The 14,379-nt window shown below is 38.8% G+C and overlaps 1 protein-coding gene across 5 annotated transcripts in view; it reads left to right on the top strand.

Annotated features, from left to right (window-relative positions):
- The window catches only part of ZZZ3 (zinc finger ZZ-type containing 3), a 98,837-nt gene that overhangs the window by 36,424 nt on the left and 48,034 nt on the right, over positions 1-14,379 (top strand). For all 5 annotated transcript variants that reach the window (XM_075067732.1, XM_032802462.2, XM_032802463.2 and 2 more), the window contains exon 2: positions 2,991-4,549. In XM_075067732.1, the coding sequence (XP_074923833.1) occupies positions 3,042-4,549 (1,508 nt within the window). In that variant the 5' untranslated portion in view covers positions 2,991-3,041. The remainder of the gene's footprint in view (positions 1-2,990; positions 4,550-14,379) is intronic.

Raw genomic sequence — 14,379 nt, 5'->3', positions numbered from 1 at the left:
GGGCTTTGTTGCAAAGGTAGGTTCCTGGGTTAGTGTTTTTGTTCAGTGATGTGTGGTTGCTGGTGAGTATTTGCTTCAGGTTGCGGGGTTATCTGTAAGTGAGGACAGGTCTATTCCCCAAGATCTGTGAGAGTGAGGGATCATCTTTCAGGATAGGTTGTAGATCTTTGATGCGCTGGAGGGGTTTTAGTTAGGGGCTGAAGGTGACAGCTAGTGGTGTTCTGTTATTTTCTTTGTTGGGCCTGTCTTGTAGGAGATGACTTCTGGGTACTTGTCTGGCTCTGTCAATCTGTTTTTTCACTTCAGCAGGTGGGTATTGTAGTTTTTAGAATGCTTGATAGAGATCTTGTAGGTGCTTGTCTCTGTCTGAGGGATTGGAGCAAATGCAGTTGTATCTTAGAGCTTGGCTGTAGACAATGATCATGTAGTGTGTCCTGGATGGAAGCTGGAGGCATGTAGGTAAGTATAGTGGTCATTAGGTTTCCGGTATAGGGTGGTATTTATGTGACATCGCTTATTAGCACAGTAGTCCAGGAAATGGACTGCTTGTGTGGATTGATCTAGGCTAAGCTTGATGGTGGGATGGAAATTATTGAAATCATGGTGGAATTCCTCAGGGGCTTCTTTTCCATGGGTCCAGATGATGATGTCGTCTTCAATGTAGCACAAGTAGAGTAGGGTCGTTAGGGGACGAGAGCTAAGGAAGTGGTGGTCTTTTTGTGTAATTTTCTATTCCTCAGCTTATCTGCTTGCCATTTCAGGATCTCCAGGAGAGAGAAATTGTGTAGCCCAACAGAGAAACGGGATATACAGCAACATGAGGTTCAGACGGTGCTTGTGCACTATCTTTTGGGGAGCATGGAGAAAGATACAGAAGCATATGGCTGCCATCCTATGGCTTTAAGGAACAGAACTATTTCACCTACAGTGCATCAAGAGTGGAGCACTGCTTAGGAGTTATGAATGCAGCTGCTGCCTTCTGCAAGCCTGCCCTGCTCCCCACAAGGCTTTGCTTCAGGCCCTTTAGCCACCATCTGTCACCCACTCTCCCAATTTAAAAGTTGTAGTGTTTATCAAATGTCTTTGCAATCAGTCAGTGTTGCTTCATCTGTCTGTATTGCTGTGGTTCATAAAACAGGGACCCTCACCTTAAGATGAATGTACAGGGAAAGGAGGGACCTTGATTTGGCTTAGTTAATACAGTAGAATAGTCTCCTATTTTGAGAAATTAATTTGTCAGGACTCTGAACTTATTTTCTACATAATCTTTAACTAACCTATTTAAATGTATAGCATTGTTTTTCATTTAAATACTCTCAACAATTGTCTTGTTAATTCATTGTCCTTATACTGTAAAGATAAGTTTACTTACTCATCCACGAGTGTATGAAAATATCTAGGATGCATTAACCTGCATCTGATAATAGCAAATGATTACTTTAGACTCTGTGCTTTTTATTAACCTTAATAAATAGTAACAAATTTTTCATTGTTTTGTTTTTTGTTTTTATTATATATAATAATATATATTATAAAGAATGTAAATCATTCCTAGTTTCATGGTCGTAATATATACCAAGTAATACTGTGCTATTATGCTATCTAGTACTTAATGTAACTAGGAATTTTTAAGTGTATTTGAAATAGCAGTTTTAATATAAGCACGTGTAAACAGGCAGTTTCATTAGTTGCTGTCATTGTCAGTCAGAATCAAACTGTTCTAGAAGAATATTGTCATGCCCTGATTGATACAAATATTACACCTCCAATTTTTTCTGCTAAAAGACTTTACCCTACTTATCTATATATGTATAACTTTCTGAGAGGTGACAGTGTCATTCTTTTTTCTTCTTGTTGAAAATGGAAACCAAAAAACTGTTAAAGTAGTTCCCTTCCATTTGTCAATTCATGCCTTTATCAATAACATGTGGGTGGCCTGATTTTTATTTATTTATTTATCTATTTTTAAAATAGCTTTTAGGCCGTGTGCATCATATATGTCACTTGGATGAGTTGCTGAAATCTGGAATTCTGACAGGTGGAAAAGAAAAAAATATGCACTAAAATTTATGCAAACAAAAAAAGTCTGTTAATCATCTTTGATGTAATAATGCTCCAATACTAATGTCCAGTATTGCAATAATATGAGGAATGCAAGAAGATAAGACTGGGATTTAAGATTTCATGGATTGGACCAAACTTAGAGAGTCCTACTGTTTCACACTAACATCTCAGATCCTTACACAGGGGTTTGAAATCTAGATCTGAACCCAGATTTTCCCAAAATTAGAGATAAAAAATGATTCAGTCCATCATTATAGGAATAGGTTCAAACTGCAAATTTTAAATATGATGTTTTGTTTTGAACCCATTTCTACTGTTAGTGGTTTGACAGGAGTAACATCTTTTGATCATCTGTCAAATTAGAAGTGCAAATGAAAATACTGTTATCAATTTCTTTGATTTATAAAGGCAACAGATTCAGTTAGCAAGATATTGTATTAATATGTTTTCTGTTTCATCCTGTTGTGATTATAATTAATGTACATTGCTAGTGATGAATATGGAATTTTAAGGATGAGGTTTAATATTCTTGTTATGTGAGTGCAGACATTTAATAATCATACCTGTACAAAATGATTTTTTGTACAGTATAGTAAAAAATAGTGCATTTTAGTAATACTGAAGTGTTCCAGTTATATTTGATATTCAGACTTTAATGATACTCTGATACTTGTCCTAAAGAGAGAATAAATAGAAATAGTAAGTAAACTATTCTGTTTCTTGGGGCCAATATACATCTCTGTAAAGTCCTTATTTGTTGAAACGGGGAAGAAATATTATGTTTCATAAAGATATGTAATTTTCACATTAGTACCTTTTGTCACAATGTAAAATATATCCTTCAGAACATTAACATAATTTTTATGAATGCAGATGTTTTCGAATGTTACTTTTTTCTCATTGTTTTGTTTACATTTTTTTTGAAGGTTTCCCAATGAGTGGATCATGATGAACATACTTTAGGGACTTGCCATAGTATGGCTGCTTCTCGATCTACTCGTGTTACAAGATCAACAGTGGGGTTAAATGGTTTGGATGAAAACTTCTGTGGTCGAACCTTAAGAAACCGTAGTATCGCTCATCCAGAAGAATTATCTCCTCATTCTCAAGTACGATCAAGATCACCAAAGAAGAGACCAGAGTCTGTGCAAACTCAAAAGGGAAGTAATAGTGGAAGAACTACTGACTTGAAACAGCAAAATGCTCGGGAATCATGGGTGAGCCCTAGAAAGAGAGGACTGTCTACTTCTGAAAAAGATAATGTTGAGAAACAAATTGTGGAAAATTGTGAGAAAAGACAAGCAGAATCTGTATCACCAGTTTTAAAACGAATTAAACGTTGCCTACGTTCAGAAGTAGCAAACAGTTCAGAAGAAGAGTTGCCTACTAAAGCAGAAAAGGAATCATTGGAGTGTAAGAGTTCCATATCAGACAATGATGCAGTCTCTGCAGGGACTAAACGAGCTTGTCGATGTCTTATACTGGATGATTGTGACAAAAGGGAAGTTAAAAAGGTGAATGTCTGTGTGGAAGGGTTTAATAATTCTGCAATAGTTGAAGAGCTCACGGGCTATCAGGCTGTCAATGGGGTTGATGAGAGAGAGTCAGATGCCCTAAACTGTGATGATTGTCAGCCTGATGGGAACACTAAACAGAACAGTGCTGGTTCCTGTATGCCCAAGGAGAAAACTGTAGCAGAAAATGGGAATTCATTTGCCCATTCTTCATTGTTGCTTAATAGCAGCAAGGAGGACAGTGTTATAGACCATTATGTGCCTTGCACAAATTCACCTGAACAGGTAAAGTTAGAGGACCACAAAACAAGTGACTGCTTGCCTGCGGAACCTGTTGATCAGGCAAATGAGCCAGCTACCGGGTCCTTTTCTGAAATCCAGTCATCTTTCTTGAGGGATTCTGAGGAGGAGGTAGACGTGGTGGGAGATAGCAGTGCCTCAAAGGAACAGTGTGCTGAAAACACCAACAGCAACCTGAACGCTGATCATGATAGTACATCAATCTCAGGTGAACCTGAACCACCATCTTCCGTGCTGGAATGTGTTTCAGCTCAAATTACATCAATGTCAGAACTTCAAGAACACAGATATACATTGAGAACTTCACCACGAAGGGCTGCCCCTGCCAAAGGTAGTCCCACTAAAAATAACTCGCCTTGTAGAGAAAATGGGCAGGTTGAGGAAAATAATCTTAGTCTCACTGAAAAGAATATAGCTGCAAGTACTAATAATATCTGTGGCTCTCCCATAAACACTAAAGAAATTATGCAGAGTGAAAAAGTGAGAGGTTGTGACTCTGGAGATTATGTGAGTGATGGACTAAGTAAGCCACCCTCTGAGGCTCGGCTCATTGCTGGATATATATCATCTACCAAAGAGAGTGCCAACCTGCACACTGCAGAAGATGATGAGGAAGAGCCTGATGTGTATTACTTTGAATCAGATCATGTGGCATTGAAACACAACAAAGAGTATGTGTAACTATGGTAACCATGAATTCTGCTTTTGTTCCTTAGCCAAAAATCTAATTATCAAAAATTATCCATATATCTTTAAATAATTCCACAATAATTTAAGTATTTTGATTTCTTAATTGTTTAGCTATTATTAGTTTAACCTCAACCCTTATTTCCCATACCCTCTCAAAAAGTAACCTTTCATCTATGTAATATGCAGTGTGGTACAGCAATGTGGTTTATACAGTTATAATAATTGAAGATTCTAGCAAGAAATTGTTTTTGAAACACAATTCTGTTGCTTTTCTCACCAGGGAACTTAGAGAAACCAAACCAAAATATTACAGCCTTTAATTTAACTAGAAGCATTTTGATTATTTATCAGCCTGTTTAACAATTACAGTACATACAGGTTTATTAAATGGTGATACCACTATACATAGCAGAGTATATACAAGTTGCTATGGCATCTGTTTTCCAAGCATTGTGGAAGAAATTTAGCTACATTTTTTCATGTCAATTAACTTGTCATGTTGCTAAATTCCAATGCAACAATTTGAAAACTTACACCAGTGTTGTCATTTGCATCATGTTTTCATTTATGGTGACATTATTTTAGCACAAAAAGTATAGATTGATATTCTAATTACCCTTAGCCAAGTATAAGCATCATTTGTTTATTATCTGAATAGCTATTTGTAAAACAGAAGTAGTCACAAATATATAATATGATGAAAGTCCTTGTAAAGAAAAGGCACTGATTTTTATATAAATATAGTTTATATGGAAGGAATTTGCCCTAAAATGACAGATCAGACCTCAACTTTATACCAAGCAACAATTTCAAGACCTTTTTAAAATTTGTGTTTTGGTTTTTATATTTTCTTGCTATTTCTTGTCTAGATTTTCTTCTGAGTATTGAAATACCAAAAATATTAAGTGCAAGAAGAAAATAGTTTTCTTCATATGAACAGGCAAACAAAGTTATTGCTAGCTATAAGACTTGACAGAAGCTGTGGTTTCCAGAGATGGCACCCCTGGGGCACTATGAGGCACAGGACACAGATGATTGTTTCTAATCCTGCAGAAGTTTGACTGTGTTATTATGGCTGTTGGAGTTACATTATTTTTATAATGAAATTTCTTCAATGTTGGATATAAGTAAATTGCTTTGATTAGAGAGTGCTGCCAATTAAAGTATACAGTACTTCAGCTGTGAAGTTTGCATAAATTGTCATTAAAATTGATAATGTACATACACTACAGCGCTTTCTCAATCCAAGTATTTTTTTGCTGCTTCCCCGTTGACAGACATTGCATATTGTATAAAATTAAATGTATGATAACGGTCAGATGAAATGGAAATTCGATCACTTTCTCTCTTTTAGTTTTTGTTGTTTTTATTATAAACAAGGTGATCTATTTTAATTTATGTCAGTGCGAAGACAGTTTTTCTCTCAGCTCTGTAATTGCTGATTATTGAGAATAGAATGCGGCAGATTTTCAGATGTGACCTTGGATTTTGCTCTTCTAAAATTAAGCATACAGAAAACCCACATTATTGTAGGCAAAATCCACATGTGGATGTAAACATTAGATAATAGTGCATTTAAGTTCCCTAGTAGTATGTGTAAATGGGTGTAAACATGTATTCCTATAGAGTTTAGAGATTAGTTTGAGGTCACCTGAAAACCTGGACCAATATATTAACATCTGTATGTGTACAATTGCTCTTTAAATTTAACTGGCTATCGTTGAGCTTGGCAGGCTGCTTGTGACAGCTGCTTGGAGTGGTTTTGAAATTACATATATTTATAGGAACAACAAGGAATCCAAAGGCAACTTGTTGTTTTGGTAGATACAGACAAACATGGCTACCTCCTGATACCTGACATATGTTTATAGGCTGATAGTCACTGTTGATTGTTAAGAGGTAATGATCTAGATGCAGAATTTTAAGTAAATAGTACAATTTCTGAAATGTGGAACATTCCAGTAGTTATGGCAAGAAAGGGAGACTTCTGCAGTCTTTTATAAATCATGGTATAGATCAGGAAAGGACTTTGCCCACTTTCGAGGTGGAAAGCACAGTTCCACTGAAATACTATTATTTAATCTGCATTCTTCCTTCTTAAAAAGAATGGGCAAGTCTACACTGACCTGCAGTTTGGACTAAGGGGGTGTGAATAGCAGTGTGCACCAAAGTGCTGTGCTGTAACTCTCCTGTGTGGAAGCCGTACACGTGAACTTAAAAGTCCCTAGTTCACACTAATGTAGTCCTGTTTAAAGAGTTTCCATTATAGCAGGCAAATGCTGTTAGTTCTGTGTCATTTTGGCTTTGCAGAGTGTGGTGGTCTGATGTTTATTAGCTCTGCAAAGAGCATAAGCTCTCTCTATCTTACAGCAATTCATGATTAGCCATGTCTTTTCATTGTAGGTGAGTTTCGCTCTTCGTTCGCCTCTTAATTCTTTCTTACAAGTCAATCCAGGCAGTCACTCAAAAGATGACACTTAAATCACTCCACAGATTATCAAAGAGAAATCGGTGGTTTTTGATACCCACCTGTACCCTAGGCCAGCTCCCACGGGGTGGGGAGGGAGCGCTCCCAGCTCTACTCTGGCAACCGCCCCCCATCAGGCATATCCTGGCTCCCAGCCTCTGCCCCTAACCGTGGCCCCTGGCCTTGACTCTGCATCAAGTTCTGGTCCTAGCCCCTGCCCTGCCCCCTGCTGAGGGTCCAGCCTCAGCCCTCTTATACCTGTCTACGTCCTCTTCCCCCTGAGCCACAGCCCCAGTCCCAGCCCTCCTGGTGTAGGCTGTGTGTGTGTGGACCGAAGTAAGGGGAGGTGACCCTTAAAAGTTTGGGGGCCACTGCCTTAAAACAATGTATCGTCTGTAAAACTTGCTGTCTGTGTCCCTAGTGTTCTCATAAACCTTAACTGTACAGTTCATAAATCTAAGTTTCACCATGTTTGAGAATGGCTTTATTGTTTTATGCAATATTATCATGAATTGTCATTTACTGATGAACATTAAACGTGTATTGATTTTCTTGTTAATATAAGGCATTTCCTACAGTTACAAAACTCTCAATAATTGCAATAACTTCATTTGTAAAATTCTAACAGTTAGTCCTAAATAGAAATATGAAACTGTTAGATTGTGCTAAAAAGGCCAGCAAAACCCCTTAAGACTTGTTTCCCAGAAAAACAAGGTAATACCACATGTATTGTAGCCTTTTATGTTAAATTATGATGTTTTAATTTGACAGTGTCCATAAAACATTTTTATGTGAACACTTCTAAGGAAATATGAAAATACTGTAGGAAAATAAATACCAGAAAAGTGAGAGGATAGTGGCATATTATTATTTAATATTGGGTAAAACAGTTTAATCCAGATCATGGTAAGTGCTGTACAATCTTATAGTAAATGATAGTCCTTCCTTCAAAGAGTGATTCAGAAAACTATAAACAGTAGTTGTACAACAGTACAAATAAACAATAGCAGGCTGATCTAGGAGTTTATATAACTGTAAAATGTTGGGGGGTTTTCCCTTTTTGTTTCATGTATTTATTGTTAATTCAGTTTTTTATTTTGATTTTCTTTTGTACAATTTCTGCTCTTACAAGTGCATCTCTGAAAAAATTCATTTTGTATGTAATTTAAAGAGTGTTTATATTTTCCCAGTACAGAATTTTTACATTTTAACACTCTGTTTTCAAATGTCTTATTTAGTCATCTTCTTATGTCTTAATACTTGCTAACATACTACCCCCTTGCTGTCTCCTTGTTAACTTCCATCATTCCCATTAATTTACTTGGCCTAAATTCTCTGTCTTCTCAATTCAGGCTTATTGTTTTCAGTATGTCTCCCCCTTTGTCCTGCTTTTCATTTTTCCTTCATTCTCAGTCTTTTTTTTTTTTTTTTTTTTTTGCCTACTTCTCTCCACTTACATTACCTTCCCTATGTTTATGTTTTGAAATGCTTTGCATTACAGGGACTGTGGGGAGGGGAGCTGGAAGTGTCTGCTCAGAACTTTCTTTTGAGAGATTGAATAGTCTCTGGGCCAAATTTGAGTGAGTTCATAATACCTTTATGTATTGCTATACAGCTGTGGCCTGAATCCTGAAATCAGTTTTTCAGGGGGACGCTTACACTTGCATAGAACCCCACTGAAGTCAGTGGGGTTCTGCACGGGCACAAGGACCTGTATATGGCAACTAGATTACAGCATATAGGGACCTATATTTTTCCAATAGACAAGTGCTTCCTTACATCTTTCTGCATACATTTATTATATTTCATAGTTTAAAAATGACATATGAATATGAGTTTAAAACAAAAGAAAAGACAGAGTGTAAAACATTTAATTGTATTTCTAAAATCCCTATTTGTTGTCTGTAATTGGTTTGTCAGTGTGGAACCCTAATTGAAGCCAGTGAACTTTGCACAGATATAAGGGTCCACGTGTGGACAAAGAATTGCAGGGTCAGGCCTAGATATTTTAACTTCTAGCATGTTGTGAGCTCCTATGAACCATGTGTGTGCACATACATATTTTGCCTTACCAGTTATTTCAAGACCCTCTTACAGAGAGCCTATTTGAATTATAAATCTATAATGATTTCATGACAAACTGTTCTAATTTTTGCATTTGAAAAATGTATTCAGTTTTCATTAATCTGTTCACAGATAAAAAACCAGAGAATTCAGAGTTAAGGTTAAACTTAAAATAAATCTAAACATGTTAAGATAAGGCATCAAAATATCTCTAATTCCACCTTGAAGTGACACCATGCAGTTATGAGTTGTGCCTAATAGTGTGTCATTTCAGTTTAGATTATACTGATTTTTATAGACAGGTTAATTTTTTTCATTATTCCTTTTTCCATGAGGCACACCATCTTTCCTGAGGGAAACTTAACATTACTCTTACTTGGATCAACGGGGGCTGGTGGTCATTTTGAAAGACACCTTTTTTTTGCTAATAGCAACCTTGTACCCTCACTGACATTGAGAACAATAGAAGGTGGCAAATACTTTGAAACAGGTCAGTTCTTCTTGATATTCTCTGTAGAAGAATATTATGACAGTTGCCGCTGCAGAAGAAATTTTCACTTTTGAAGAATAAAGGGAATAAATTACCATTAATCCTTAATAAGAATCTCCAAATGTAGTTTATGCATATGATTGGAGTGAGTTTTAACTTTGAGAAGGGTTTGTGTTGTTCTGTTAATATCACTTGGGATAGAATGGTCTGACAAAGGGTGATACATTTCTTAAATTCCCAATTTTTGATTTATTTTAACTCATAAGACACTTAATGGGTTTACTTGTCAATTCAGAAAATTCATTCTGTGCTCAAGCATGTGTTGTAATTTTGGTGAGGTCTGGCTGTATTTTTTTCATATATAACAAAGTGGCTTAATCTCTGCTTCAAATGAAAATCTAAACTTTTAACTGTGGAACCTCTGTTGGTGCTTCCGTAAAGTGGAAGCTTAAAGGAACTGTATAAGAAATCCTTTGTATGAGTTTGATACAAACTACAGTTTAGTAATACAAATAATTTTTTGTTACTAAACAGTATTATACTAATAAAATGTGATTAGTTAAATGTTAGTGAAGTTCTATTTTTTTATAACTGACCCCAAATTTACACAATTTCAAAATTTTGGTATAATTTCTCAGCAGCTTCCATTAGTGTCACATTTATAAGAGATACCTATTGCTTTCTCAAGGTTGTATCAGTAAATAGAATATTACATTAAATATTAAATTCATAAATAATAAACTAACCCTCCACAGGACTTGAAAAATGCCTTTGGTGAATAACACATAGCTAGTAAAAAGCTTCTTGGGATGAGTGCTGGCAACTTTACAGAGTTGAAGCTTTCCTTTAAAAAAAGAGAAAAAAATTGCAAAAATACCTTCAAATGTGAGTGAAGTCTAAACCAATGCAGATGGACTACAGCACCACTTCCTTTCCAGCTATTCATAGCTTTGCCAAACCGCAGCAGAGTAAAACCAACCAGTTTCATTGCTGTCCCCAGAACTCTGACAGTAATAATGACAATTTCGCTCTGTTGCTAGTTGGGAAATCTCTGAGTAGGAGCAGAGTTAGGCACTGCAGTAACTTATTAGAGAAGAAGATTTAATAATTTTGCATCTGAAGGGAGTGGGTACAGTAGTGGAAAAATCTCCCTCGCAATAGCCAGAATGTTGTAATAAAGGTGAACTAACAAAAACAAATACACTGTAATCACAGCAGCCATGAGACAGCTAATGGTAGAGAAGTGGAGACTGCCGATTATTTTGATAGGAGCCCTGAAATGACTGAGGAGCAACAGTGTGAAACAGAATGTGCATGCTCATTTTTCTTGCAGCAGGCATGGTGGGTTTGTGGAGATGGGGAAGGGAACACTTTAAAATTATTAGACACTTAGTAGCCAGAGGCTTTTAAAGCTGAACCCACCAAGGATCTAGGGATGATGTCCTTGTATTATTCCCTCCCCTTCCCTTTGGCACCTGGACAGTGGGAGTCCCCTCATCACATCTGTTGGCTTTGTCTAATACCTTTAATTATCTGTCTCTTAGGCATATGTTAAAGTACTTATGTGATAGGTTGGCTTTAGGGAATGTGTAAAGAGTATTCATGTGTGAGAGCCTGGGCATAGAAGAGAAGGAGGGATTGATACAAGATAGGAAAGATAAGTGTGATGTTGAAGGAGAGGAGGAGAGAAGGAGATTTTGGTGAAAGAAAGAGAAAATTAAATTTAAGAGAAGATAGCAATCACAAAGAGAGACCAAAGTGTGAAGGAAGCAACGCAGGGTTGTTAAAGTGGGGGGAAAAAGAAAGGAAAAGTCTAGGCTTAAGCCAGGAATAAGGACAAACTAAAGCAAGAGACGTTAGTAAGTTTGCATTTATTCCTTTTAAATTTCTGGAATTATTGCCTTGGGGCATGGCTGCATCTGTATTTTTCATCCTGGCTAATCTGTTTTGTCTTGTTACAAAATTAAGTTGACCTAAGTTATGTCAATGTACAGCCATCCCAGTAATTAAATTGCATTTGCCTGTCCAAACTATGCTCCTTGTGTTGGTGGTGCGTGTTCTCACTAGTAGCGCTTGCATCTATGCAGAGAGCAGTGTTCCTTGGGTAGGTATCCTGTTGTGTAACTTGCCACATCTAGTGCAGGGTGTTTTGGGAGGGGTTTGAAATTCCCCATGGGGACAAATGAGTCACATAGGAGTTAGTGGGAACATGGTTTCAGTGTCCCATGATGCATTTTTCTCTTTCCCATAATGTTTTGTGCCTCTTTTTTCAAAAGCCCTGCAAACCCACGTCTACCATCTGTGTGAGAAGCATGGGTCCTGCACAGCTATAGACTGTAATGAGTGTTGCAAGCATAGCACGTGCCGTATTTGCAGAGCCGTCAGAGGCGCCACAGGGAACATGAGGATTCCTTGGAGGTTAGCTTACTGTAGCATATAGAAACAATTCAAAATTGTTGTTGACGTTCATGGAGCAGCTGCAGATGGTGGAGTGTGGATTCTGGGCCCGAGAAACAAGCATTGACTCACGTGATCAAATCGTTACGCAGGTGTTGGATGACGAGCAGTGACTGAAGAACTTTTGAATGCACAAAGCCACATTCCTTGAAGTATGTGCAGAGCTCGCCAGCCCTCCAGCAGAGTGACACCAAAAGGAGAGCTGCACTGACAGTGGAGAAGCGAGTGGCAATCACTATGTGGAAGCTTGTCATGCCAGATTGCTACCATTCTGTCCGGAATCAATTTGGAGTTGGGAAATCCATCATGGGAGCTGCTGTGATGCAAGTGTGCAGGGCCGTTAATCACATCCTTCTACAAAGGACTGCGACTCTGGGCAATTTGCAGGACATAGTGGATCACAGAGGCTGACTTTCTAAAGTGCTAGGGGATGCTCGCCCCCTGGCTCTGCCCCAGGCCCTGCCCCCACTCCACTCCATCCTCCAAGGCTCCACCTTACTCCACCTCTTTTCATCCTCACTCCACCCCTGTCCTGCCTCTTCCTGCCCAGTTCTGCCCTTCCCACAAGCCTGCTGTGTCCTCGCTCTTCCGCTCCCTCACCCCCAGCCTCCTGCTTGCATCCAGGGAAACAGCTGGCCAGGTGGGAGGCATGGGGAGAAAGGGGGAGGTGCTGATCCACAGGGCTCGCCAGCAGGGGGGAGGCACTAAGGGGAGTTGTGTGAGCTGATAGGAGGCTGCTGGTGGGTGCTCAGAACCCACCATTTCTTCCCCATGGGTGTTCCAACCCTGGAGCACCCACAGAGTCAGCACCAATGTAGTAGATGGTTTTGCAGCAGTGGACATCCTGAATTGTGGTAAACAGTAGATAGCATGCAAATCCCTATTTTGGCACAGGATTACCTCGCAATAGAGTGCAGCAACAGAAATGGCTACTTTTCTAAGGTATTGGAAGTGCTGGTGGATCACCGGGGACGTTTTACTGACATTAACGCGGGAAGATCAGGGAAGGTGCCTGACATACGCATCTTTAAAAACACTGGCCTAATCAGGAAGCTGCAAGCAGGGACTCTCTTTTCAGGCCAGAGGATTGCCATTAGGGATGTTGAAATGCCCGTTGTGATCCTGGGAGACCCAGTCTACCCCTTACTCCCATGGCTCATGAAGCATTATACTGGCAACTTCAGTATTAGCAAGGAGTGCTTCAACTACAGGATCAGCAGGTGCAGAATGACAGTTAAATGTGCCTTTGACTGTTTGAAAGGCCGCCAGTGCTGTCTAGTCACAAGATTAGACCTCAGTGGAAAAAAATATCCCAATGATTATAGCTGCTTGCTGTTTGATTCATAGTATCTCTGAAGCAAACAGGGAAAAGTTTCCACTGGGGTGGAGGGTAGAGGTGAAATGGCTGTCTGCTGATGTTGAGCAGCGAGATACCAGAGCTATAAGAAGAGCTCAACAGGGAGCTATGTGGCTCAGGGAGACATTGAAAGAAACCTTTTAATAGTGAGCCACAGTAATGTGTGTTGCTGTAGTGTGCTCTGCGTGGTATTGGTTTTTTGCACCCTGGTATGAACCTTGTAATGGATGCTTTGTGTGTAGTAAATGCAAATGCACCTATTGTTGTTATCCGTGAATGATGTCCGCCCCAACCAGCATATGTTGTGAACTAATAAAGAAGAATTAAGTTTTCCACAGACTTTTATTTTAAACCCATGTAAACAGACATATTTGTAACTGAATGAAACTTTATAAATACAGGGGAAAGAACAGTCATTTTCATTTCACAAACATACGCCAACCGTGTCTTTCATAGATCAGTGTATGTGCGGTCTGATTGTACTCTTCCCCGCGAGTGGAGTGATAGTGGTAGCGCAGTAGCCCTGGATGCCATATGGAATGTGCAGTAGATGTATAGGGAGTTCCCAGAATGCAGTTCTGTTTGGGCTGTAGAGGGAGGCAATTGAGGGTCTGTTGAGCCTGAAGGTCAACAACAATCTCTAGTATGTTTGCTGCTTGAGAAATGCTAGCATCTCCTGCTCCACGTCTCTCTCCTTTTCTTGTGCTTTTCTCCTCTCTGTTCTATCCCTGTCCATTCTTTCTGCGAGGGTGATCCTCCAAGCCCTGTGCTCAGTATCCACAAGCACTAGAAGGTTGCAGGATCTCTTGGAACATGTCACCCTGCGTCCTCTTCCTTCTCATCTGGCTGAGTTACTGTGCTGGTGTGGATGGAAAGACCCTCAGACCACATTTCCAGTTGCAAAAAAACATGCACAGAAGTACTATTGTGAGTGTACTCCCAAGATAAATGAAAACTTGTTATACTGAACTTACTC

This window comes from Chelonoidis abingdonii, chromosome 7, assembly GCF_003597395.2.
Source record: "Chelonoidis abingdonii isolate Lonesome George chromosome 7, CheloAbing_2.0, whole genome shotgun sequence".
Taxonomy (NCBI): Eukaryota; Metazoa; Chordata; order Testudines; family Testudinidae; genus Chelonoidis; species Chelonoidis abingdonii.
This window is presented reverse-complemented; position numbering and strand designations above follow the sequence as displayed.